General features: G+C 39.7%; 1 protein-coding gene across 2 annotated transcripts in view; it reads left to right on the top strand.

Annotated features, from left to right (window-relative positions):
* Nucleotides 1–27,997, top strand: part of ZNF474 (zinc finger protein 474) — a 73,811-nt gene that overhangs the window by 10,630 nt on the left and 35,184 nt on the right. For both annotated transcript variants that reach the window (XM_079917533.1, XM_079917532.1), the window contains exon 2: nucleotides 19,355–20,587. In XM_079917533.1, the coding sequence (XP_079773659.1) occupies nucleotides 19,568–20,587 (1,020 nt within the window). In that variant the 5' untranslated portion in view covers nucleotides 19,355–19,567. The remainder of the gene's footprint in view (nucleotides 1–19,354; nucleotides 20,588–27,997) is intronic.

Below are 27,997 nucleotides of genomic sequence, written 5' to 3' on the forward strand. Positions count from 1 at the left end.
TACAGTAGGTCCTTGTTGGTTATCTATTTTATATATAGTAGGTGTATATGTTAATCCCAAGCTCCTAGTTTATTCTTCACCCCACCCCAGCGTTTCCCCTTTGGTAACCGTGACTTTGTTTTTGAAATCTGTTAATCTGTTTCTGTTTTATAAATGAGTGCATTTGTATCATTTTTAAAAATTAGATTCCACATATGAGTGATATATTTGTCTTTCTCTGTCTGACATACTTCACTTAGTATGATAATCACTAGGTCCATCCATGTTGCTACAAATGGCATTGTTTCATTCTTTTATATGTCTGAGTAATATTCCGTTGTATATATGTACCACATTCGCTTTATCCATTCATCTTTCAATAGCCATTTAGGTTGCTTGCATGTCTTGACTATTGTATATAGTGCTGCTATGAACATTGGGGTACACGTATCTTTTCAAAGCATGGTTTTCTCCAGATGGGTGCCCAGGGTTGGGATTGCTGTATCATATGGTAACTCTATTTTTAGTTTTTTAAGGAACCTGCATACTGTTCTCTTTAATGGTTGTACCAGTTTACATTCCCACCAATGGTGTAGGTGGAGTCCCTTTTCTCCACACCCTCTCCAGCATTTATTGTTTGTAGACTATTTGATGATGGCCATTCTGACCAGGGTGAGGTGGTACCTCATTGTAGTTTTGATTTGCATTTCTCTGATAATTAGTGATGTTGAGCATCTTTTCATGTGTTTTTTGGCCATCGTATGTCTTCTTTGGAGAAATGTCTATTTAGATCTTCTGCCCATTTTTTGATTGGGTTGTTTGTTTTTTTGATATTGAGCTGCATGAGCTGTTTGTATATTTTGGTGATTAAACCCTTTCACTCACTTTGTTTGCAAATATTTTCTCCCATTCTGTTGGTTGTCTTTTCATTTTGTTTATTATTTCCTTTGCTGTGCAAAAGCTTTTAATTTCATTAGGTCCCATTTGTTTATTTTTGTTTTAATTTTCATTACTCTAGAAGGTGGATCCAAAAAGATATTGCTGCAGATTACTAATCCCTTGAGTTAATATTGTTAGGAATATTAAACAAGGGTTAGATGGTCAGATATTCCTCAGACTTGAGAAAATACCACAAAACTAGCTTTGAATCCTTTTTCCAAAAGTCCTTTTCTGTTTTTATTCATCTATTTAATTAATGAGCTTGATTCTTGTTTAAAAATTTAGGTTAAAATTAAACTAATCTTACTCAGCTCATTCAACATTCAACATATTTTGTCAGTGCCTACAAAGTGCCTGGCACTGGACTAGGTGCTGGGCATCTAACTATGTAGAGAGCAAATGAGCCCCTAATGTTCATGGAGGTTACATCCAAGTGAAGGAAAAGAATACTACACAAGTAAACAAACAAGGTAAAAACATGCTGTAAGAGCTGTGAAGAAAATAAACAGCATTGTCATAACTGTGCACATAACTGTGACAGTGGTGGTGGCAGTGGTACATGTGTGCATGTGTTCACACACATGTTTCTGTATGTTGCATGTGTATGTGTGTGTTTCTGTGTTTTAGGAAGAAACAAAGAAATTACTTGAGAAAGAGTAGTCAGGAAGGGTCTGTCTGTTTGAGTCAATGATATTTTAACAGAGATCTGGAAAATGAAATGAGAAAGCTATGCAAAGACGGGGAAGATTCTAGGCAGTGGCAAGAGCATGTGCAAAGCTCCTTTTCACTCTCTCCCCTAACCTACCCCAGAGTGAGAACGAGTTCGGTTTATTTGAGGAACCAAAAGGTGAACATGGATGAAGCACAGTACAGGTGGGAGAGAGTAAATGGAGACCAAAGCAGAGGCTTAGGGACACACCAGGTTACAGAAGTTCAAGAGTTTGGATTTTATTTTGAGAATAGTGCAACAACCACGGAACATTTAGTCAGGGGAGGTATAGGATTTGTTTTATAACTTAAGTAGGTGAATATGACTGCCCTGAAAAAAAGAAAGATTAGGCAGTGGGAGTGGTTATTCACCCATTATGCCTGAAACAGCACGTGGATGGTGAGGCACCCCCATTCACCTGCGTGGCAGTACACTTAGGAGGGCAGGCAAAACATCACAAGAAGTTTTCCAAAATCACTGGAAGAATGGAGACGGGTGCGAAAGAATATGGGAAAGGAGAGGCATTAAGATGCAGAAAGCAAAAAAGACAGGAGAGGAGAAAGTGAGCAGAAAGAAAATATAAGAAGATGACTAGGGTAAAATAAAATGTTTACTTTTCTGTGAAATCATTCAAATGCACTTATACAGGGATTAAAAAATACTAAATCCTTTTTTTAGACTGTCTACTAGTCCCTTTTACCTTTTCTCTTGCCCTCCTCTCCCAACCCCACATCTCCCATGCAAGCCCACAAGAAGATCGAGAACTTAGTTGGAGAGCTGGGGCAAAGGAAGGCATCCTCGTGATCATCTCACCTGCCTTCACTATCAGTATGACTTCTCCCAAGTCGAAAGATGTGGTCAAAGTTTATTTTAGTAAAATTACCGTGAAATGAACAAAGAACAAAGTGAGAAGTATTGAGGATTGGAGATAGAAGAAATACACGGTTGGAGAAAGACTCAGAATTCAATGTTTAGCCAACAATTGTCCTTATTAGTACCATCTGACCTAGTTACAATCCAGCATATCATTACCAAATACATGCTAGATGGACTGGAATCTTGGCATGGATTCACTGCCAAATGAAGATTTTGACAATGATTATCAGTCTGTTCTCTTGTCCTAGAAGGAATTTGGAGAGAAATGTATAGAGGGGTGTGTGTGTGTGTGCACGCAACTAGAAGCAGAGTGCTCACCAAAGTGATAATAAATATAACTAATAAGATTCCAGCCTCTCGCCAAGTGTATATATTCATTGAAAGGATGGAAATACATATAGTTTGTGAAAAATTATTTATATTGTGGCTCTTTTTAAAATCAGAAATGTGTAGTAAGTAATTAGTTTTCATATTATTTGAATCACTTCAAGGCATTTTCTCTCAAAAATACCAAATGATTGTGCAATATTAAAATAAGATAAATCTTGGATTGCTTTATCTGTTCAGTTCCAAGTGAACCATATTATATATGAAACACATAACATTTCAATCAACAAAAATTAAAATCACATTTTCCTCTTCAGTTAGCCTATTTCCTATGTCAAATACCATGTCAAGTGGAGTTTAATTATTTTAACTATTGGGGTGGTTATGGGTAACAAGAAGTTTCCAAATAAACTTTTCAACAGAGACTCTCAGGAAATGCTTACTGATAAGTAGCACAGGAACACTGTTCTAGCTGTAATTACTGAAATGGACACTATCCATTGTGTGACTAAATAAAATAGGTTAGGTTGTGATTCACCAACAATTTAATAACATATAGTGTAACTGAATCTATTTCAATCTTAATTTTGTAACTGGAATTTTATAATTAATCCAGAGAGACAAAAATTTGTAGCCTAAAATTGTGTCATCCTTCCATATGATATTTACAAGACAGATTTAAAATCTATACATTTTCAAATAGTGATTTCATAATGTCTTAAGATAGTTCAGCTTATTCTATTTCTCCCATATAATTGGGTATTATAAGATTCTGGTATTCAAAATATCAGAAAACTAGAAAAACTATGAACAAATAGTTACAACACTTAAATGGAAGCTTCAGAAGACAACTGTGAGAAAAGAACAGTGAACAGAAAAAGTGAAAACAAGAAATTTATAAAGCCCACTGAAAGTAAATGCGGACTTACTAAATGCATCTCATCTACACCTTCCCACCCTGGGATCCAGAATAATGAAATAATTCTCAAGACAGAGAGAAAGGAAAAGCCTTTTTAGTCACCTAGGAGTTAATTGCCATATATGTCTTTTAGTGGAGTAGCCTTTGCAAATGGGACTTCTGGGCCTAAAAGGACAGGAAAGGTAAAGGAGGAGAATGAAAGGAAGAGGATGCTCACAATGACTCTTGTTGGTGTCCCATGGACCTTGGCTGATGGCATTCTCTGAAAAGTTCACCTGGAGGCTAGGATAACCACAAACCTTTACAGAAAAACTACAAAGGAAAAGAGCTCTGCTAGACCCTAGGGTTGGTCCATCTGTCCTATATGAAGATAGTAGAATCACATAATTCAAATAATGCCATAGTAATAGTACAGTAGTTGCATCCGTGAAGGAAAGGCCAAGACCATCACTGAAGCATTGGTATTATTGAGAATCTGATTGCTTCTTTTCAAAAAACACTTCTTACTTTGATAAAAAGATATGCCTCTTGGGGCTTCCCTGGTGGCGCAGTGGTTGAGAGTCTGCCTGCTGATGCAGGGGACGCGGGTTCGTGCCCCAGTCCGGGAGGATCCCACATGCTGCAGAGCAGCTGGGCCTGTGAGCCATGGGCGCTGGGCCTGCGCGTCCGGAGCCTGTGCTCCGCAACGGGAGAGGCCACGGCAGTGAGAGGCCCGCGTACCAAAAAAAAAAAAAAAAAGATATGCCTCTCTTTCTTTAAGTGACTAAAGTAGGATTCTTTTTATTTGTAGTGACACACAATCCTAACAGATACATACGTGAAGTAAACGTACTATAATAGCCTATTAACTCATAGATGGAAGGGTTGGATTATTTGGAAATATCTCTAATGGTGGTCGTGGTAATGGGAACTCAAAAATTATGTCCAAAATATCTGTTCCAGGCCCCACTGCCAGAGGCAGCATTCTGGGCTGAATGAATTATTAAATAAATCCAGCTTCAGCCAGGCCTTCTTAGTGGACTCAAGTGTACTTAGGGCATTTATTATAAGAATACTTGTGCATGGAAACACAGGGGAATCAAACAGCCAGGCCTCAGGAAGCTAAAGAACTACCTGTTCCAGGGGAATTCCTAGCCAAAGAGTTGAGTGGACTCTGTTCTCCAGACCAAACACCAAAATAATGAATAGGTAATTTTTATAAAAGCTTCAGAATTCTAGAGGGAAATCAAAGGAATTTTCAACCAAGTTCTTTTTATTTCTGCTGATTATTCAGTGTTAATAATCAGGTATTATCCCCATTGGCTTTTCAGCTCTATACTCATTAGGTCTCTTTCTTGAATTGTTTCAAAAGCCTGCATAGAACTAGAGACCCGACCCTGCTTTCCTTTTTAGGAGAGGTGAAGAAAGAGCCCTATCCACAATCTAGCTCTGCAAGCCTGACCTGGTCACTGCTTTTCCACCTGTGAGGTGGCCCACTTCCTCTTTTATATTTGACATTACAGACATTAGTAACATCTGAATATAATTTCTCATTTCTTATTTGGAACATTGTGACAAGCTTCTTCCACTTTCTAATAGAATTATCACAAATCTCCAGGAGTGCAGATATTCTCTAGAAATAGTGCAAGATATAAAGACTAAAGAACATTGTATGTCTTCTGCACCCAGGCAGTAGTGACAGCCCCTCATGGTTGCTCACCTGAGTGTTCCAACATTGGCCTGTTCCCATGCTCTACCCTGTTTCACCCACAGTCACTCCATCTCCTTCTATTCTTTTTTTTCTAATTTTTAAAAATTGAAGTGTAGTTGATTTACAATGTTGTGTTAGTTTCAGGTGTACAGCAAGGTGATGTGTGTGTGTGTGTGTGTGTGTGTATATACACACACACACACACATATATATATATATACACAAGTATATATATTCTTTTTCAGATACTTTTCCATTAGGTTATTATAAGATATTGAATATAGTTCTCTGTGCTATGCAGTAGGTCCTTATTGTTTATCTATTTTATATACAGTAGTTTATATCTGTTAATCCCAAACTCCTAATTTATCCACCATCTCCCTCCCCAGCTTTCCCCTTTGGTAACCATGAGTTTGTTTTCTATGTCTGTGGGTCTATTTCTGTTTTGTAAATAAGTTCATTTGTATCATTTTTTTGTAGAATCCACATGCAAGTTATATCATATGATATTTGTCTTTGTCTGACTTACTTCTCTTAGTATGATAATCTCTAGGTCCATCCATGTTGCTGCAAATGGCATTATTTCATTCTTTTTATGGCTGAGTAATATTCCATTGTATATATATTCCACATCTCCTTTTTTATTTTATTTTATTTTTTATTAATTTTTATTGGAGTATGGTTGCTTTACAATGTTGTATTAGCCTCCACTACACAACAAAATGAATCAGCCATACACATACAGATATCCCCTCCCTTTTGGACTTCCCTCCTGTTTAGGTTACCACAGTGCATTAGGTAGAGTTCCCTGTGCTATACAGTATGTTCCCATCAGTTGCCTGTTTTATACATAGTATCAATAATGTATATGTGTCAATCCCAGTCTCCCAATTCCTCCCACCCCACCTCTTTCCCCCTTGGTATCCATACAGTTGTTCTCTATGTCTTTGTCTCTGTTTCTGCTTTGCAAATAAAATCATCTGTACCATTTTTCTAGATTCTACATATATGCATTATTATACATTATTAGCTTTTCTCTTTCTGACGTACTTCACTCTGTATGACACTCTCTAGGTCCATCCACGTCTCTACAAATGACCCAATTTTTTTTCTTTTTATGGCTGAGTAATATTCCATTGTATATATGTACCACATCTTCTTTATCCATTCATCTGTGGACATTTAGGTTGCTTCCATGTCTGGCTGTTGTAAATAATGCTGCTATGATCACTGGGGTACACATATCTTTTCAAATTAGAGTTTTCTCCGGGTATATGCTCAGGAGTGGTATTGCAGGATCCTATGGTAACTCTACTTTTATTTTTTTAGAGAACCTCCATACTGTTCTCCACAGTGGCTGCACCAATATACATTCCCACCAACGGTGTAGGAGGGTTCCCTTTTCTCCACACCCTCTTTAGCATTTATTATTTGTGCTCTTTTGGATGATGGCCATTCTTATTTGTGTGAGGTGATACCTCATTGTAGTTTTGATTTGCATTCCTCTAATAATTTGTGTGCTGAGCATCTTTTCATGTGCCTTTTGGCCATCTGTGTATGTCTTCTTTGGAGAAATATTTAGCTCTTCTACATAGTCTGTCTTCTTCTTAGGCATAATTTATTTGTTGTGATGTTTCGTGCTGCTGTTCTTCAGCTTCACAACTCTTTCTCAGTGTCCTTTCTGCTTTAGCAACCATTGCTGTTATCTTTTCCAAGAGAGGAATTGTGATTGAACCGGTTCATCTGTTCATGTCATAGACTACTGGTGAGCCTATGATGGATAGCCCTTGTCCAATGCCCAAGTTCTGACACAATCAGCTTGGGTTGGGGATCAGGAGTTGAATAATATGCTACAGGACATGACCACCCAGGGCCACCTATCCGCTGAGGGGGTGGGGCAGATTTCCTTAGCAGGGGCTGAGTATGACAAGCACCATAATTATAATATTTCTTACTGCTTTGATCTGATAATTTAAAAAAATGTACTCATATTTCCCATAACTTTTCAGTATTTTTTTTTCCTTTTCAGGACTACAGGTCGGATTGTCTTTTAATGAAATATGAATAAAATGTTATTTGAATTAGCTGCAGAATGAAAATTTTGGAATTCATCAGAATATTTTTTAAAAGGAAGAATAATTTTAAAAATCTATAGTTAGTCTTCTAATTACATTTTTCAGCCTGCAGGATTATTTATGAAAATATGGGGCAGAAGACCTATTAGAACCATATAATAACAATTATGATATCATACCACCTACCAGACAGTGTGCTAAGCATTTTATCTTTTAATCCTCATAATAACTCTGCAAGGTATTATCATCCTACCAAACATAAGGTGAAATTGAGGCACAGAGAGGTTACATATCCCAACATTCTGTAGCTGATAGACATTTTGGAGTAAGTGTTTAAAATAGACCTGAGTTTATTGCAAAAGTACTTTAAAGTGGAGGTTAACAGAGTATTACTGGGTTCTGGGTGTAAGCTACTTTTTCTGCTTTTACTTAGCAAATTAGACTGTACCAATGTATTTGAGAGCTTGCTTGAACTTGGACTCTATTTCCCAGACGTGTTAGTGAAATCTTGATTAAGATTTTAATGACCTGAGCCCATGACACACAGAAAGAGGCATGGGAATTGATTTAGCATCCAAAGGGAAGATGCTGTTGTAAATAAACTCTTTCATTCTTGAAGTGCTGTCTAAATGCAGCAAAATTCTACAGCAGAAGTTCACTTTCTAGTCCAGAAGTATTTGTCAAGATTTTTAGCAAAAATGTTTAGACATATGTCAGCTACTACTAGTAACATAAGATGGAACATGGAGCTAACTGCCTGAAGCAACATTAAACAGAATTTCAGAATTGGAAGGAGCATACAAGTCTGGCTCTGTGTAGTATACATAGTCTCAAGAAGTTAGGTACAAATTGCATTTAATAAACCAGAGGGATCTATTTTCCTACTAAAAGTTTACTTGCAGAGTAAAGTCTGCAATGGATCCTTTTAGGAAACCAAAGAACTTCCTTTGCCTGGTCTTTAGATGTTAAATGTTGATGTTCTCCAGATTTCCTCACTCATGATCTTTTTTCAGTTGTATGTTATATATAAGAAACTCTATAAAAGTTCCCCATTTCCTATAGGGAAATCAAAATTCTTGCGATTCGTTATAAGGCTTTTCATAATTTGTTCCCAGTATACCTTCTCAATTACTTATATAAATTATTCACCATTCTTTTCCCTTTCTCACTTTACCCACTACCCACCTTACTGCCCATCTACACACACACACACAAAACCACTCACATCCATCTACAAACTCATATATACACATCCATATACATACACACTCACACTCTTCCACTCACACCTATTCACACCCCCCCAATCACTGACACCCATGTACATATACACATTCACTTCCATCCATACACATACCACATCTAACAATTCACACCTCTATCCATACACTCATATCACACCCATCCACTCACAATCATGTACATACCCACACCTAACCACTCACCATCTATACACTCACATATACATACGCTTACACTCGTACACATACATTCATATATATACCTATAATCTCACCCATCTGCCTTCCCATTTGCTCAAAGTAATCCTTATGTCAAAGTGGCATATTCTGATTCCTACAATTTTAAATAGGAAATGACTCTACAAAATGGAAATGTGTTTTCAGCTCAGACTTGAAACTGGAAGTAACCTTTTCCACCCAGGAAGGGTTTAAACATCCACCTCCAATTGTTAGAGAAGGCTGACTGAGGTCCTGAGGGCGGAGTCAAAAGGAGAGAAGGAAAATATTATGCATGCAGCACTTTGACAAGAAATATAGTCAGTTAACCAAGAGCAGAGTGTATTAAAGTCAAGTGTCTGAAGATAACAGTTAATAAAGGCTTTACCAGTTGCAAATATGCAGATACAGAAACAAAGAATACAGTCAAAGAGGACAGGGGAGAGCAAGCTTGAAGTGTGTACGGGAAAGACACATAGACCACACAGAGGAGAATGCAAAATCTGAAGGATTGTTTCTTCAGTCACACTGGTTGAGGATTCTCACAAGAGCTGAAGAGAGATACTGGAACCCATTCTATAATGTTATGTGAATATTTATGTTTTCGTTACTATAGAGTAAATTGAATTATAATTCTCATTGTAGAGGGCTGACTGGGGCTTCTCAGCAAGGCCTCTGGGATGGAGTCACCCTGGCGGGGTTTCCAGTGGAGACTAGAGCTGGGTGACCCTGAGCTGACTATTAAGATTCTGGGTCACAGGGGGTCCAAAAGTAGTTGAGCAACATTTTTGCAGAAGGCTCCATTCACAATGCTGATCTCTTTCTTTTGGGGTGTTTTAGTCTTCTATTACTGCCTTAGCAAAATACCATAAAATAAGCAGCTTAAAAGAACCCCAATCCATTATCTTATCATTCTATGTCAGAAGTCCAACATGGGTATCCTGGGGTAAAATCAAGGTGTCAGCAGACCGTGTCCCTTTTTGAAGACCCTGTGTTTGTTTCCTTGTCCTTCCCAGCTTCTAGAGCCACCCACATTGCTTGCACACAGCCTCTTCCCTCCACTTCTTTCAAAGTCAGCAATGGCTACTTGAATCCCTTTTTCCTTCAGTTGTCCCATCTCTTTCACTAGATGGGGGAAAGGTTCTCTGCTTTTGAGAACTCATGTGATTAGATTGGGCCCGTCACTTCTCATCCTGCTTTCTCCAGAATATAACGGAGTTGAAATATAAGACACACTTTTCTAGTGGTGAGCTGGTCTGTGTCTTCAGAGCAAATTAGCAGTGAGGTCAACCACAGGATGCCACATTCTTCACTCCCTTGCAGATGGTACCTTGTCCTTCATGTGTTGGGTTGTCCTTCTAGACTTAAAGTGGAGACAGACAGACAATGGGAACAATGAAACAAAGAGAAAGAGAGCACAGGCAGTGGGAGAAAAAAAGCCTGCTGAAAACACAAGAAACAGTAAAAAACAGCATTCACAGAATTGATTTTAAATTGAATTCTTCCAATCAAATACTCCAATCTTTCCGATCCTAGGTGTGACTTAAAATACACACAGATCTTCCTTTTGTTTGTTAAAGGAAAAGAGAACAAAGCAGTTGATACTCTCACTGACTTCCTTGCTATTTGACACTTATTGGGCATGGGGTGGAAGGAGGCTTTCAGTAAAGTTTAAACTACAAAAAATTTAAAGTACAAACTAAGAACGTTTGCAAATAAAGAGCTGTCACCACATTTTATGTTTGGTCTGGGCTCTGGGGACCTGGAGAATGAACAAGTTTCTCCTAGACACCAAGAGACTCCTTTCAGTGGTTTTCTCCAGCAGGGGATAGCCTTTGTAAGATTTCCTGAGCAATGAGAGGTTGTAGTGGAGGATTCTAACCATCGACAAGTTCAAACCATCTGGCCTGTGAAAGAGTTCCTTGTTCACAAAATTCAGAGATGAATGAATGACAATAGCTTTTTAATGACTTATTTACATAGGAGGATGAGAGATGTGGGGAGAAGAGCAACAGAAAGCCCCTGTTCAGAAACAGCCTTCAGCTGGTGGGTGTACCCAAACGACCGAGACTCCAGGGTCACCACCAGAGAAGACATGCTAAATGTACCAGGAAATAAGAGGCACATTCATTTACACACAGCAGAAACCCAGCCTTGCCTTTTGGGCTCCATCCTGGTTTTGACTTTCTTCCCAGGGACTTTCCTCAGAAACAGCTTTGCGTGGAAAGCGCATTATTAACAAAGGGTGTTGATGTCTGTAACGAATGGTAATGATGGTCAGTTTAAGTGTTAACCAGGCTTTGGGAGGCACCGACCTCCTGGAGGTGGGTAGAGCTAAGGCACAACTTTGAGGCTCTTGTAGGAGAAGTGGGTGATGTGGTTAAAAAAGGTTCCTTCAGAATACAGTGAGGCCCATCTCTCTTATGCCAATCTATTTGGCCAAGAAGATCCCATCAAAGGCAGCTATATTCTTCATTGTGTTTGTTTTAACCTGGAGGCACTAGTCTAGTAACTGCACTTCTGACACTAATACTCTGTGGCTTGGAAGTCTTTGCCAAAGATATTGCACTGAGTTAGCTCTCTGAGACAGTAAATCAAGAGTGTAAAGACGGTGGGAACTCTGTGCAAGCATATCACATAATGGAAACTGGTAAACAATGAATCTATTTGTAATTCTTTTTAAAATTTAATACTGAAACAAGGGTATCTGTAGTTTTTTCCCCCATTATTTTTTATCATAATGCATCAAATTTAGACACAATGGATATTGGATATCTCATTCTTTATGAGAAGGAATTACTGTACTGTGCTGTTCTTATACTAACATAGTATAAACTAACATAGATGGTACTTGAGAAAATGGTCAGCTTGGCAGAAAGAAAAAGTTCACCAAATTCTATAATCCCTGCAAGGAAGCATAAGTCTCTTAGGAAGTATTTCCAGCCCAAATCTTGGAAATGTAACAATAGTCTATATTATTAATAGCTTATTTATGGTTCTTTTTATTGACTGGTTCTTTCTTAATCTAATAACTTAAGATATCCAACATTCTTCATTTGGGAAATCATTTAATGGTTAATCAAGGGCCCTGACTAAAACAGAAGAGTAGCTCTTATTATATCAACGGATAACTAAATAATAATGGGAATGCTTCCAAAAAGTTCAGATGGTTTCCAAAACACATTTCTTGCCTGTTTGTGTTTTTCTTTTTCCTTTCTTTCTTTCTTCCTTCTTTTTTTTTTCCTTCTATCATCTCTCCTGTGGCTGATCTAAACACAGGCTGCTCGATTTTTTTTTTTCTTTCTGAAATTAGGTTCATCATTTCCTATGACCCTTTAATAATGTATGAAAATTCTTTCTCAGGTCACTGGTTCTTTTCTTTTTTGCCTTGGATATTTCTCTCCTTCCTTGAACCAAGTACTTCATCCTGACTCAACTTTCATTAGGAAGTTTCCCTTCTGAGTTTTTACCAATGAGTACGTCATGTTTTTAGTAGTTGTCTCCCAGAGAAAAGACTTCAACTGGGTTCTCAGTCTTCCGAGGGCAAGTGCTCCTTATAGTGATTTTCAAATATTTAACTGAGGAGAAAAATGGAGGAAAAGGGCATTTTAAAGCTAGAATCACAAAAGGTCACAAACTCAATTGAGTTTGAGAATCAAGCATGAATTTTTTTTTTTTTTTTCCTTTCGGTACGCGGGCCTCTCACTGTTGTGGCCTCACCCGTTGCGGAGCACAGGCTCCGGACGCACAGGCTCAGCGGCCATGGCTCACGGGCCCAGCCGCTTCGCGGCATGTGGGATCTTCCCAGACCGGGTTACGAACCCGTGTCCCCTGCATCGGCAGGCGGACTCTCGACCACTGCGCCACCAGGGAAGCCCCAAGCATGAATTTTGAATTGAACAAGGGGCTGATGAGAAACTTTGTAAGAGTGCAGACTGGCTGTCCGATCTATAGGTTCAGCCCTTACTCAATATCCCAGCTTATGTTCGATGTTGCCACGTTGGAAGATGGGCTCTAGGCCTGATCTTCCAATTTTTCAAAAGAAACCAAAAATCCCAATTTTGTGTCACATCTCTCAATTTTAAAATAATGGCAACTAATTCAAACATTTTTAACTCTATGCAGGCCAAAAGGGACATATCTCTGAGCCAGGTCTGGCTTATGAAACATTTCTTTAAAGTCTTAAAAAAGAGCTATTGGAATAGAGTTATTTTATTGGAATCGAACTATCCCAGATGTCAGAAAATATGGCATGTAGATTTGTTTGTTATTCAATGGCTGACTCTCCCAGTTTTTTGTCTATCCTTTGAATTTCTATACATTATAGGCCTCTAACGCGACTATCCTGGTGGTTTCCATAACCAGTTCTCCATCACTCCAAATGTCAATATTACAATTACACAGTCATACCTGTGTGGCATTTATGACTCTGGAGTACTCTGTGATTTGGATACTCAATATAGAGTGAAAATTACAGGCTCGGTCTAATAATAGCTTTCATAGGGTGATATTATGAGCCTTAACATAAAATGCCCTTGCAGAAGGCTCTACTTAGAAGCATAAAGGTGCATTTCTCCCATTTTTGGTTTTCATAGCTTTCCTAGCACCATAGACTATTATGTCTACACCTGACAATTAGATGGAATAAAAGTGAAAGAACTTATATCTTGGTTTAAAATTCTTCACAGTGAAGGAGAGACAAGGAAGGGGAAATTTTGCATTAGCTATTCAAAATCAGCCTGGGAATGTCAGTATGGACACCCAGATTCCCTAGAAGTCATGCCTCAGGCTAAATGGCTTTTCTGAAAGTGTTTCCATTTTTTACCTTTCAAACACTGCTCCTGTCTTTCCCAAGCCCAACCACCTCTAGTTCCCAGTTGCTCTTTTGTCCATGCATATCAGAATTACTGAGGACTGCAAATGCTACTGGCCCAGGAGCTACCCAGAAGGGAGTGAGAGAACCAACCAGGGTGACTGGACCAGCTCCCCTCAACACTTCCTGGTCATCTCTGATCTATGAATGGGATTACCTTACTCTGACTCCCTCTGTGGCTGTGGTGACCATATGGCTGGGTAGTCAGTACAGGAAGAGTATCATATAAAATTAAGAAGAATATGAATATGCCTAAAATGGCAGGTTTCCCCTTATGGTATAATTCAGTTGATCACAATGGAAGAGCAACATTTTCTAGCTCTTGAAGGCTAGTGATGGTGTAAACATTATAAAGATATGTTTTCAGTGGTCTGAATGAGTTGGGGGTTGAATATTAAGCATCATATTATTTTCTAAGTTGCTATGAAATAATTCATTTGAGTTTATTGCAATAGTAAGGTAATATGCACCTTGAATATCACAGATTTTTATTGCTTATATTCTGAGAGTGGCTGTATCAGTCAAGAGACAGAAACCATACCAGTTATTTAAACAGAGAGAATATAAAGAGTTGTTAACCAGGAATGAAGTTGTTACCTAGGTAACTAGCAAAGTAAAAAGAGAGAACTATTGTATAAGGGAGGTGGCAGCTACCATTCCTAGGGCTGAAGGATCAGAGGGAAAAGGTTTGAATTATTACGACTTAGCAACTTAGAAGAAGCACCCTATGGAGCTGAAAATCCGATTTCCAAAGAGGAAGAGCAGACTGGCTGATGGTGCTTTCTGCTGGGGGAGGGGAAATCAATCTGATTTGCAAATGTTGCAAAAACTGTAAACTGGTTTCAGCTACTGCTACAGGAAAGAACTGCTTTTGCTGAGATAAAGAAGTATTGCTGGGGTGATACTCACAAGAACCAAAAGCAGGCAGGAAACCCTTTAAAAAGACATAAGTCTTCTCTCTCCTCTAACCTCACATTCTTCCCCCATTACCAGTATTGGTAAATCATAATGCAAGGCTGGCTGGCAAAGCAGAAATGGGGTGTGCAGAGTCTCAGTGCCAGCATCACAAAGATGGCTATAGGAAAGAGAGTGTGGAATACAGAGACAGTGCATTAATAACTGGTACAACAATGATGCCTGCTAGCTCTTTCAAAATCTCATGGAAAAAAATAGGGTTCTATCCTTCTGAAGCAAAATGTCAATTAATTTTTTTCTTAAAAAAAAAAAAAATTCCAGGAAAGGAGGTATTGTGAATCAGTTTCTTAAGAACCATTGGCTCAGTATTTAAAGTTTCAAGCTTTTTTATTTCTGATTTTTAGGAAAAACTGTATATTTAATAAGTCAGTTTTGCCTCATAAAACCTCTCAATTTTTTTCCTCATCAAAAAAAGGTCCTGAAATTTGAAATGTCACTATTAGAATTCATTTTGTGCCTAGATAATGACAACTATTAAACTATAACTCAGTGTTAGGTTTTCACATGAGTAAAAGACTCTTAAAAATTGGCTAAGATACAAATAAACATTTATTTCTCTTATGTAAATAAGGCCCAAGGAAGACACTCCAGAGCTTCTATGATGGCTCTAATATTATCAGGGACCGAAGTTCATCAACATCTCTACTCTGTCATGTCAAGGGTTACACGAATGTAATCTGGCCCAAGATGGCTGCTAGAGCTCCAGCCATCAGTTATCAGTATGAAGGAAGGGCAGAGGAGCAGGTTGTGTCCCCTACTTTTCAATAGGAGTTTTTACAAGTGCCACATAATATTTCCACTAGCTACAAAGAAACCTGTAGAGTTTTGGCTGGGAAATCATGTGCCCAGCTAGAAAGTGGGGCTCTGTTAACTTGAGAGAATTTGCACAGAGTAACTATTGGTAGGGAACTAGCTGTCTCTGCCAGACTCTGGGAGGGATATTACCTCATCAATCATAATTCTTGGTGTAAAAGAGTCTATCAGCTCTTTTCTGAAAGCAAGATTTCATTGGAGTGTATATGAGGGTACCAGGCAGGGGAGGCTACTGAATGGGGTGGATGGAAGATATTGAAGACAAACCTCCTCTATTTTATAATTTTACTCAGAGCCAGCATAAGTCCCAACTCCACCTTTCTTATTTATTCATTTGTCCATTTAAAGAATTCGGATTCTATACTAACAGAGAAAATGTCATGTATCCATGTTTATTTTGTTTCAAAGAGCTAAATTATTTTTCAAAAGACTTCATCACACTTCTGCTTGTGTTCTTTCCCCTCTTTTATAGAGAAACACCTCCTAATGCTAAGATGAGTTTTGGATTTTCATGGTTATTATATTCATCTTTGTGAGTTTGTCTCTCCCTTCCCATGAACACCAAAGGGCATGGAAAAATGGCATCATATTGATAAAACGTGATGCCTTCCAAGACATTCTTTAAACAGTCTATTTGCAAATATGGTCAAAATGAATAATTCAGGCCAGTTGGAGTGAACATTTCTCCATGGATGCTTGGGGTGAAACTGGCTGGCTTTGCAAAGTGGTTCTCTTTATAAACTAGCAACATTGCTTTACGATGTATCTGGGTGACAGGCCAAATTCTTAAGTGATTTAAGTATATGTATTTAGTATTTTCCAGCACTCTTACTTTTAGAACTAACTTATAGGATAGAGCAGCTGACTATGCTGTGCCTTGTCACATTGCCTTAGCAGAATCACTGGCAGAAACGTCATAAATTTCTCCAGTTCCCCAAAACTTCACTTGCTTCTAGCTACCTCATCTTCCATACATTGATACATTTAATCACAATAAGACAATTTTCAGGACGACACTGGAGGAAGAAAGAGGATGATTAAAAAAGAAAAGATGAAGATTCAATGGGAATTTTATGATGCTTTGTCATTTTTGCTGCAGAGAAAATATTTGTAGTGCACAAGCACCTGCATGCATAAAGATGCATCCCTAATCAAAATAGTGACAGGGCTGCAAACTGAATGCCCTCTGACCTCTTTGGGAAGCCTTCACTTTCACCCTGCAGCCAATTCCTCTCACCCACCGCCTGCAGCTAGTAGTGTAGATTTTTATTAAGGATACTGGGGAGATCAGGAAAGGATTATGTATTGCACACCACACAGGGAAAAACTTCATCTAGAAAACCATTCACAGCAAAATAAAGCGATCCCTATCGCTTAAGGAAAAACGCTGTCTTCAGTAACCTCAGTTTCTCACCTGCTTTTTCCATCTTGGAGATTTCTTCTCTTCTGTGCCCTATTCCCCTCCTCCCTTTCACCTCTTCCTTCTTCTAAAAGGGAGCATAAAAGCAGGTGAGAGCTTAGTTACCTTCCCATGGGGCATATGAATCGTACATTAAAACAGGGATAAAAAACTTAAGAGAAGAAGCTCTGCCGGTGGAATTTTAGGCAGAATGAATAATGGAAAGAGTCGAGCATTGGAGCCAAAGAGAGCTGGAATTGATTCCCAGTTCTGTCATTTAGAAACTGACTGTCTTGGGCAAGTTACTTGTCTTTTCTGAGTCACAGTTTCTTCATTTGTAAAAAGAAAATAATACCTGCCTCATAATCATTTGAGAATTAAATGAAATTATGTAAATAAAAATTAGTACAATATCTGATGCATAGTTGGCACTCAGTAAATATTAGTTCTCTTACTTTATGATTAGGTAAAGATGCAGGAGGTATTGGAGCAAGTCATGGGGCTTTCTCAGAATTCTCACCTCCAGGGAGCAGTGTGGGGAGAGGGGGAGACTGCAAGCAAGTCTAGGGAAATAAGCTCATTTGATCGCATTGATTTTTCCAATCTGTCTCCTTAAGTACTTTTGCTGTCTTCAACTTCCTGGTATCAAGGAAAATGGGAAACTGAACCAGGAGATCCTTGGTGAACAAGAAATCAGAACCAAAAAAGCAGAGTGGTTTGGAGGATTATTTCAGTCATGTGCTGTTTAAAACCTGATGAAATAATTTTACTGGATTCTTTGTGTTCTCTAGAGCCATTTTCTCTTTGGATGGTGATGATCAAGTGATAAATTTTGTTCCTTCAAGCTTCATTTTCTGTGTTGGTCATTCTGTTTGGGGCCAACACATTCTTTTGTCACATGTGTTAATATCACTGTCCTAGGATCTGTCAAAATGAAGAATAACTTCCTTTTCTGTGCCAGACCTGATTTGATAGCCTTAATTGCAAAGATGTAGACCTTCCTTGGCACCAAAATACGGGAACTGGGTGCATATCTCACAGCTCTTTTTGTCCCTTATCAACCGCAATGCCCAAACAGTGTTTTGATATTACCAGCACGGCTGTCCTTGCTGTACCTGAAGCCATGTCTGCTGTGGTCTGCAGGGTCCAGCCTCATATCAGGTGCTTCTCCCTCTGTGAATAGGAGCCTCTAATCCAGAGTGAGGTCATCCTTCAGGAAATGAAGAAGGTCCTAAGACTTTTGAAAATTACCTTTCTTGAGCTAGATTGTAGACCTGGGATAAAACTGACTCATGCCTTTACCCAAGGTAAAAGCTCCTTTGGCTTCTGACCATAATGAGATCTTATCAGCCCTTTCTTCTGGTTTAATAAAATTGTTGGCCATGTTTTTTACAAAAGGTATTTTGAAGATACATAGATAGATAATATCTATATAGAGATATATCTATATAAAACAAGAACGTGAACACAATAGCTATAAAAAGAGCATCAAGTGAAGTCTGAGCATCTTCCTCCCAGGAAAGATGTACAGATATACTGCCAGGAAGAGTATAGCCCTGGGTTGCATCTTGGCTTGACAGTTATGACCACAATTTCATAATACTCCCGTCCCATGATGAAGAAGAGTGGATACCTGGTAGGTTACAAGAAGTTTACCTCTCTCTGATGGTTTCCCTGATAATCCTCCTATTCACTATTGAATTACTTCTTCTGCCGGTTCTTAACCCTAGGCCCATGGACACTCAAAAATTCTAGCATATTACTATAGCTCAAGTAAAAGATAAATCACAACTAAAAATATTTGATAAATTATTTCAATAAAATTAGTTTCACTTGTACTAGTAAGAATTTTATTTTTTGCTTTTAAAATTATTATTCTGGGAAGAGGTCCCTAGGCTTCAAAGAACTGACAAAGGAATCCATGGCACTAAAAAGAATCCCTAAGGTAGTGGAAGGAGGTCTTTTTACATGATCTGCAGTTTCATTAATCATTTTCAGAGGCCTTGGTTCTCTCCTCCATGATCTCACCACCGTGCCTCTTGGTTTGTGCCATATATGTCTGTGATGTGCTATTAATGTCCATCTTCCTTTGGGCAGAACACTACTTTCAACACAGTAACAGTGCAATTCATAATGGAATTTTTTTTCGTACTTATTTCAACATTTACTGAACAAATCCTAAGTGCTAGTTACTATGCTAGCCAAAGAGGATACTAGGTCAAAAAAAAAAAAAAAAAAAACACGTTTCTTTATCAACTTAAAATCTAAGTGTGTGTCTGTGTGTGTGTATGTAATAACTTCTTGATTTATGTTTCCCCTGCAGATCTTGGAGGCATCTGAGGTTTCATGGGGACTTTCCAGCATTCCAGACTGCTGCCTTGCAATGAAGCTCTGAGTCACTGTCTTTGGGTCTAAGGTACTGGCTACAATGTGGAACCCCAGAACAGCCAACCTGACTAACCTTCTCTCTAAGCAGAAGCCCAAAATATGTCTGGCCTGAAATCAGAGCAAGCACTAGAGAAAGACTTCTTTGTTAATGGAAAGAGGAAAGGAGAAAACGGTCTCCAACACGTTGCAACAGTCTTTCCACCATTCTAAAGAACCTACCTTCCTTATAAACCAAGCTGTTCTATCTAGTGCATCCCTTTCTAGCTTTTTGCCAGAAATTGAGCTTGTCAATCTTGGTGAAAAAATAAAGACGGACCCTCAGAAAAATAGACCTGGAACTGTAATACTCCTAAAACGGTCCAGTAGGAGGATTATGTCGGAAAGTCAGCCCAGCCCCCCTGTGATCCCATCCCGCAGGCCCGGGTTCCAGGTGTGCCATATCTGTGGCCGAGAATTTGGGTCCCAATCACTTGGCATTCACGAGCCCCAGTGCTTGGAGAAGTGGCGTACTGAAAACAGCAAGTTGCCCAAGCACCTGAGGAGGCCAGAACCTTCCAAACCACTGCCTCTCAGTGGAAGTGGATCCTACAATCTTCAGGCAGCATTCCAGGGTTCCCAGGCTCAGCTGCTGCCCTGTGAATCCTGTGGTCACAAGTTCTTGCCAGATCGGCTTCTTGCTCATCAGAGAAGCTGCAAGCCGAAGGGTGAGGGGCCCAGGGCACCAAACCCCAACAGTTCTGATAATCTTGCTGCTCTCAAGAAAGCTTCTGGTGGCATCCCAACCCGACCAAGGGCTCTCATCTGCTACGTCTGTGGTAGGGAATTTGGCACTCTGTCCCTTCCTATACATCAGCCCAAATGCCTGGAAAAGTGGAAAATAGAAAATGACCGGCTCCCTAGCGAGTTCTGCCAGCAACTACCGCGGAAGCCTCAGCCCCTTCCAACTGGACAGTCCAACCAAGAGGGACCGAGTCAAGCTCAGCTCATACCCTGCCCAAATTGTAGCCGGACCTTTGCCCCTGACAGCTTTCTGGTGCACCAGAGAAGTTGTACAGCTCAACCTAGCAGGCCAAAAGTTCAAGATTTGACATGGAGTAAAGGTGGCCTCAAAGAGTCCACTAATTCCAAGCAGCAAAGGAGCATGGCAGTACCCACTGTGACTGATAAGGTAATTCATGCCACATGATATGCTCTGGGTGGGTCTGGGGGTACATTCTGTCTCCAGGGGAATGAGAGAAAAATGTCCCCAGAATCAGCTCCCTCAACTCTTAGGATGGTTTCTTTCAATGCCTTATTTCTGCCTCAGTGCAGCCTAAGTTGACCCCCTGTCAGACTCCAGGGTTATATCTCTGTTGGCAAAGTAGATTTAAAAACACCCTTGCCTGGTGGATTCATAGTCTCCTTCCATTCTGCTGCCTAAAAGAGAGATGGACTTCTTTCTTCCTTGATCCCTCATACCAATAATCCTTGGGAGAGACTGGTATTTGAAAATGAGTCAGTAATGCTGTGTCTACATTACAGAGAAATAATTCCCATTCCAACAGCCAATATTTATTACTGGTTTATTTTAGTCATCTACCTTAGGAATTCATTTTTGGCCATGCTGGTTATACTGAGTTTATCGTACTAAAATAAAATCTGTGTCAAAAACCCCAAATGACTTTAGCATAATTAAACACTGGAGCACTTGCAGAAATAAACATGCTTTAAAATGCAGCATGTTTTCTTTTAACACTTATATGGTTGTAGTATCTGGGGGATTAACCCCAGTGCAGACCCAAAGCCAACTAGGTGTGTTCATGGATCTAGGAAGTGCTCAGTTTCTGCTGCTGCTCTGTACCCTGTGTTTGGGTCAGACACCAGGCCATGACTTGGGCAGTTGTAAGTAAGCATGACCCCAGGGATCCCCAACCTGTATGGTGAAATGTTGTTGGGCCTTCACCTGAAATTTCGTCATCAACCAGGACTGGGGAAGGATGCAAGATAGAGTGTGGTCCATGTGTTTTGTCCTTCCATGAAGCCAGGGAAGTGGTTGTGCTGCCATGTGTCACACCTTACAGAACGTCAAGTCGTGAGAAATAGGAGGTGGTCAAAGGCTTTTCTCCGTGACTTGCTACTTGAAATGTCCCACCTGCAGGAGTTTTTTAAACGAACTGTTCGCAGGAAACTAAGGTTACCCAAGCTATTGCAAAAATTAAACCAGAGGGATTGGGGGATGGGTAGCCATACTCCATTTTTTACCCAGTTTTTCTTCGTTACTTCTTTTATTGCATTACTTTGGCAAATGTTGGGTACTTTTTCCTAACTTCTATGTCTAAAATGAAATCTTTAAGTGAGATCTTTCACTTACTGGTTTAGAAGGTTCCAAGACAGTGATCTTAAAGCTGAAGAGTCAGACTAATGGGCATATTTTCCGATGAAATTGAAAAAGAACAGCTAGTTTCTTTGCCGAACGAAAACCCAAACTCTTAAGTGTGGCATGGGCTTCAGGCTGGTCTCATAAACATGAACTGTTTTTCTCATCTTCTGGCTGTTGCTTTTCTTCCAAAACGTGTGGGGTCTGGATCCAGTGAGCGAAAGAATCCATGTCTTAGAGCCACAAATCTGAAACTCCGTTAGTGTTCTGACTTTCAGCCCTGTTTCCTGATTGTATGCATTTGCTTTAAGTGTTCTCATTACAGATCTCAAGATAGGAAAGAGTGTGGTCAGAATTCTCGTGCTTGTTGCTGTAACACATACTTTGTGCTCCCAAGAGTGGAGCCAGCAGGCTGAGCATAGCGTGTTCTCACTCAGTCACGACTGCTGAGAGAGGCTGGCCTGGGCCCCTGGCTTCACAAGAGGACACCCCTGACTCACTCAGTCATCTGGAGGGGAGAATGTCAGGAGGAGAGGCCAGTGAGGGCTGTCGGTGACTTGCGCTTTGAGATCAGAGTAGAGGGAGTCCTTTGGAACAGGGGCATCTAGAGGACATGGCTCTGTCAGAGTACGACCAACTCTGCTCCCGACCTGAAAAGGTGCGTGTCAGTGAGAAACTGGCACCCACCACCGTCAGATATGTGCTGGCCCTTTTGGGGACCACACAGGCTTTAGTGGAGGGCATAGAAATGTCATCCAACATAGGGTCCCTTTAGCTGCCAGATTTGGAGCAAGCTTGGGTTCATTAAACTGGAGAAAACTCCTAGTCTTCTGAGAGGCATAAGATCTCTTGAACCAACAGACTTTATCCCTTCCCTTGAAAAGACATTTGCCACTGCATTGTGCTTTCAGCAGAAAGCCTTTCCTGGGTAGTGTAGTTTTCTCCTTTGGTTGCATTTTGACCCCGTCTATTGCTGTTTTTCTATCTTTGTATCATTTAAGATTTAGATAGTGCAGTGAATCATTCATTTCCATAAAGATCACTGCCTTGTGCATTATTAGATTTCAGAATTTCATCTGCCTGTGGCGGCCAGCTTTTGGCTGACTGTGAGACACATGCATTGTTTTTTTCAATTCAGATGTTTGCTTCCTCTCTTCTCATGTCAATCAGAACAATTTCCCTCTAGAATCCTTGTTCTGACTTCAGATTAGAATCAGCGATCTTGCCCAATGTTCTCAGGGGGCTCAATCTTGTAGTGAACTCAGGTGAGAAAAATATTTTCAGAATCATGATCACAGAACTTGGAAACAACTCATTGCAGTTGGGCAACAGTGACTGTTTCGCTGGCAGAGTGGATTACCCTCCGCTCGGAATGTTCCTCCTACATAGATTGGCTCAGTTCTCTGATGACACAGATGCTCCTGTTACCCGTCAATCAAATCTAAACAAACAAACGCCGCTAAGACGGTCCTCCTCCAAGTCGTCGATGGGCATTCTGTGCCAGCTCTGCTTTGCCCTGTCACCACTGAATGGGCTTGAATTGTTCCGTTGCTTCTCATCCAAAACGTAGGGCTGAATTCACTCTCTCTGATCTCACAGTGAAGTTGTGAAGGATCCCAAGCAGCACTGTAAGAGGAATAAAACCGTTGATGTGGATTTTTATTTAAAAGGACCTAGAGTCTGTCATACAGAGTGAAGTAAGTCAGAAAGAGAAAAACAAATACCGTATGCTAACACATATATATGGAATCTAAAATAAATAAATAAATAAATAAATAAATGGTTCTGAAGAACCTAGGGGCAGGACAGGAATAAAGACGCAGATATAGAGAATGGACTTGAGGACACGGGGAGGGGGAAGGGGAAGCTGGGACGAAGTGAGACAGTGGCATGGACATATATACACTCCCAAATGTAAAATAGATAGCTGGTGGGAAGCAGCTGCATAGCACAGGGAGATCAGCTCAGTGCTTTGTGACCACCTAGAGGGGTGGGATAGGGAAGGTGGGAGGGAGACCCAAGAGGGAGGAGATATGGGGACATATGTATACATATAGCTGATTCACTGTTATACAGCAGAAACTAACACACCATTGTAAAGCAATTATACTCAAATAAAGATGTTTAAAAATAAAAAAATTAAAAAATAAATAAAAGGTGTGACTGCCTGGGGTGTTGCTCTCCCATTATATGGTGTCAGAGCAACATCAAACTCCCCTTTTTGCCTCTAAAAGAAGGAAAGCCTGAACAAGCAATATCCAATTTAGCAAGGTTTTAAAAGTAGTGTTAATTCCAGATGAAATTTGATGCATAATATGGAAAACTATAGATTATCATTTTAAATTTTAATATTGCATTTATTTAATGCAACCCTTTGATGTCTGTTTTAGCAAGCAATGGTCTAAGTAATGCTAAAAGTATACAAGAATAGAGGTCACTATTGCCTCTTATTTTAATATGAGTGAATACATTTTAATATTTGCATTTAATATTTGGGAAAAATTTCCCTTTTCTATAAGCTGATAGTATTTCATTCTTTGACTTAAGGCCTTTCTGTCTAATTGGAACACAGATTGACAGAGCTAATTAAATATAACTACAACCTAAAATGAAGCATTTGTTTAATTACCTTTTATTAGTTACATAATGCTTAGGGTTAGTTTCTTAGTATTTTTCTGGTAACATGTGAAACACTGTTTCTAAAAACCCTATACTATATTACAAAATAGGCATTATTTTTCTTTAGGGAATGTCTTTTTTTTTTTTTTTTAATAAAAGATTGTCTCTCTGAATGTAGTTTTAAGCTACCTTTGGCATCCTTGATGTTCAGGTTTGAACTAAAATCCCATCAGACACATCTCTAGCATCAGGTGCTGCCATCTGGTGTTTTCTTTTAATGTAATGTCTTCTACACTCAAAAATATTATTGCCTTTCTCTTTGTGTTACCTTCATATTTGAGAACGTGCCCTTATAATACAAACTCAAATTATTTAGGGCTACAGTTTTATATTTGGTTTAATATCATCAGTGCTGTTCCATAGCTAAATATCTCATTCTCTAAAGGCAAACCCCTCAGTGGGAAGGTCACAATCAGAAAGACTCAGAAGGGTAGGATGGATGTTCTCACAGTCAAATGTTGTATGTGTGTGCGTGTGTGTGTGTGTGTGTGTGTGTGTGTGTGTCAGGTAAAAAGTATTTGGATTTTATTAGGAGGAATGGAATAAAGGGAAGTAAATTTTATTAAATATCTTTATGACCAGTACTTCATATACATGTTCTCATTTTAATCATCGTAATATAACTATATGTCAGATATTACTTCCCTACTTTCCAGGTGGGGAAACTGAGATTAAGCAAGTAGCCCAAAGTCACACAGTGGGCTCGGTAATGGTGTCAGAGCCAGATCTGTCTAATTCCAAAGAACAATACCTTTTTATGTCACTAAAGAGAGAGGCATATGTGTGGTACAAAAAGGGTATGGCTATGCTGCCAGGCTTATAAGTGTTAATTAAGCAGGACAAAGAGGACAGAAGTTTGTTCATTCAATAAATATTTATTGTTAGGCATTGGACTAAGTACTAAATATAGAGTCATAAAAAAGGTAGACACAGTCCTTGATCTCCTGGAGTTTTTAGTCTTATGGAGGAAATGATAGGAAATAAATAAAAATAAATACAAACATTCAAATTGTAATGTGACAGTGTCTAATGGTGGGAGGTGGACATTTAGGTTCTTGGTTAGAGACAACCTCGTGACATTTCAGCTGAGACATGAAAGGTACGAAAGCATTAGCCAATCGTCAGGATGTGAGGGGATGGGAACGACAGGAGGAGGAGATATGCTGGCTAAAGGTAGCGTGTATGAAGGCCTTGAGGTAAGAGAGATCTTAAAATGGAACTAAAAAGTCCACATGTGGCCAGAGTGTGATGAAGGGAGGGGACAGACACACAAGATAAAGCTGTGGAAACAGCACGGTTTCCGCCAGCTGCCCAGTGGACATAGGGACCTCAGTTATTTGGCTACTGCAGGAATCCAGGTGAAAGCAGATGAGAGCTTGGCCTAGGGTGTTGGTAGCAGAGATGGAGATGAGGAATAATGGGCAGAACCTGGTAATAGGTGGGATGTGGAGGAGTAAGGAAGGGGGTCAAGGATGACTAAGATTTCTAGCTTGAGCAACTGCACTGCTTGTGTCACTTTCTAAAATGGGAAAAACTTGAGAAATGGGTAGGCTTTTGGGGATAAAGACCAATTGTTTCCTTCTGGACATAGCAAATTCAAAATGCTTGTGAGATATCTAAGTAGGTCAGTCAGGCTGAAAATATAAGTCTGGATCTCCAAAGTGGAATTGGGCTGGGGTATACATTTGTGCATTGTTAAAATATATTTAAAGTCATCAGAATGAGTATAGGGCTAGAAAAATCAACCCAGGGCTGAGCCCTGAAGCATTGCAGTGTTTAGGGGTTAGAGGAGAAGGAGCTGGAGAATAAGGGACTGGAAACACTGGAGGAACAACTTGAGAGCACGGTGCCCTGAAAGTTGTGACGGAAGAAAATGTGAAGAATAAGGGTGTGGAAAACAGTACGCAACGCACAGGGGTAGGATGAAGGATGGAGTAGGATGAAGGCCAAAAAATCTATTTGATTTGGCAATGTGGATTTAGTTTGACACACTTGGAGAGAACACATTCAGAGTCGTGACGGGGGCTGCAGACTGTATGGATGGTAAAGATAGGATGTGTTTTGAGAAGTTTGGCTTAGAGACTAGAAGAGAAATAATGGGTAGGCTAGAAATAGAGATCTTAGCTTAAGAGAGGTTCCCTTAGAAGATGGGAGCTTGTAGACTACATTTGAATATTCTGGATATTGATCCAGTAGAGAGCAGGAGAGGTGATAAGAGCAAATGTAAAACCTGGAGGAGAAATGGGCACCAAGGTGGGATCCCAGCCTGTGCAAAGGGAGAGGATTAACAAGAGGGGACAGTTCTCCATTTCAGGAGGAGGTTGAATGCAGGTGGAGGTAAGATTGTAGGTTGTTAGTGGGAAGATGAAGGAGCTACAGTCTGTTAGCTTAGATTTGATATTTTCTCAGTGAAAAATACCAGGTAAGCTTATCAGGCCTATCAGATGAGAAAGAGAGACATATAGAGAGGGGAAAGTGAATCTTAAGGGTCTACTTAGTCCTTTGTCTCTCATGCCTTCAGTTAAACTGAGTTTCTGAAATAAAGACAGGCTCCTAGAACCGTTTGCCTCTAATTCCCAAATACAAGCATGACTTGGAACTCTTTGGAGGTGGTAGATAAAAAGTTCAGTGTGATCCTTCTGCAGATTCTTATCCTTTTAGCCATCTTCAGTGGCCCTAGTTCACCTCTGAACTAGCACTCATCAGTGCTGATGTCATAAAAACCAGGCTCGACCTCACAAACCAGCCCCTGATGATGCTGCCAGCTGGGCCACTAATATCCAGCTCCATGTGCCATTTCTGCATCTTTCCTTGGTGCCAACCATGCCTGAATATCAGGGCAGCATTCTAGGATCCCACGGCTCTCAGGTGTACCAAGCGTAACTTCAAGGTAACAAGAGCATTTCCTTCTGCCGTGTTGGCTCCAGTAACCAACCCAAAGGAATCTGTGTGTATATAGCGTGTGTGAAATATGTGTTGAGGGTGAGAGAGAGTTACACATCTGATGTGAGAGCAACAGCATCACCGATGAAATTGATATATATTACTTCCTAATATAAAAATTTGAATAATACTCATCTGTACAAATTACACTCTAACATATTCATTTTTAAAAATCAGCCTCAAATTATAATTATACATATGTCCTACATATCCATAATGAGAGAGACCATAATAAATATAGCTACCTCTCTCAGAGCCCAAAGATGAAAGCAAAAATAGGTGGTCCTTGCATTGGTACTCCAATATGTGGATTTCTGCTTCTCTGAAAAGAAGAATACTGATGGTAACCTCTGTGATAAGAGAGGATCACATATTATAAATTCAGGTATTATTCAAGCCTAAAATGAACAGAACTACAACATGCTGTACCCTCAGATAATTTTTCTAGCTTAAATGATTTCATGTGTCTTCCTAAGCCTGCTTCTCCATGTCACCCCCATCTCGCTCCTTCCAGCCCCAAACACACAGACATCCACATTTTCTAATGATAGACGCTTAGGAAATCTTTATGTAATGACTGAATGGATATACATAGTTCTT

The sequence above is a fragment of the Stenella coeruleoalba genome (assembly GCF_951394435.1).
Source record: "Stenella coeruleoalba genome assembly, chromosome: 3".
Lineage (NCBI taxonomy): Eukaryota > Metazoa > Chordata > Mammalia > Artiodactyla > Delphinidae > Stenella > Stenella coeruleoalba.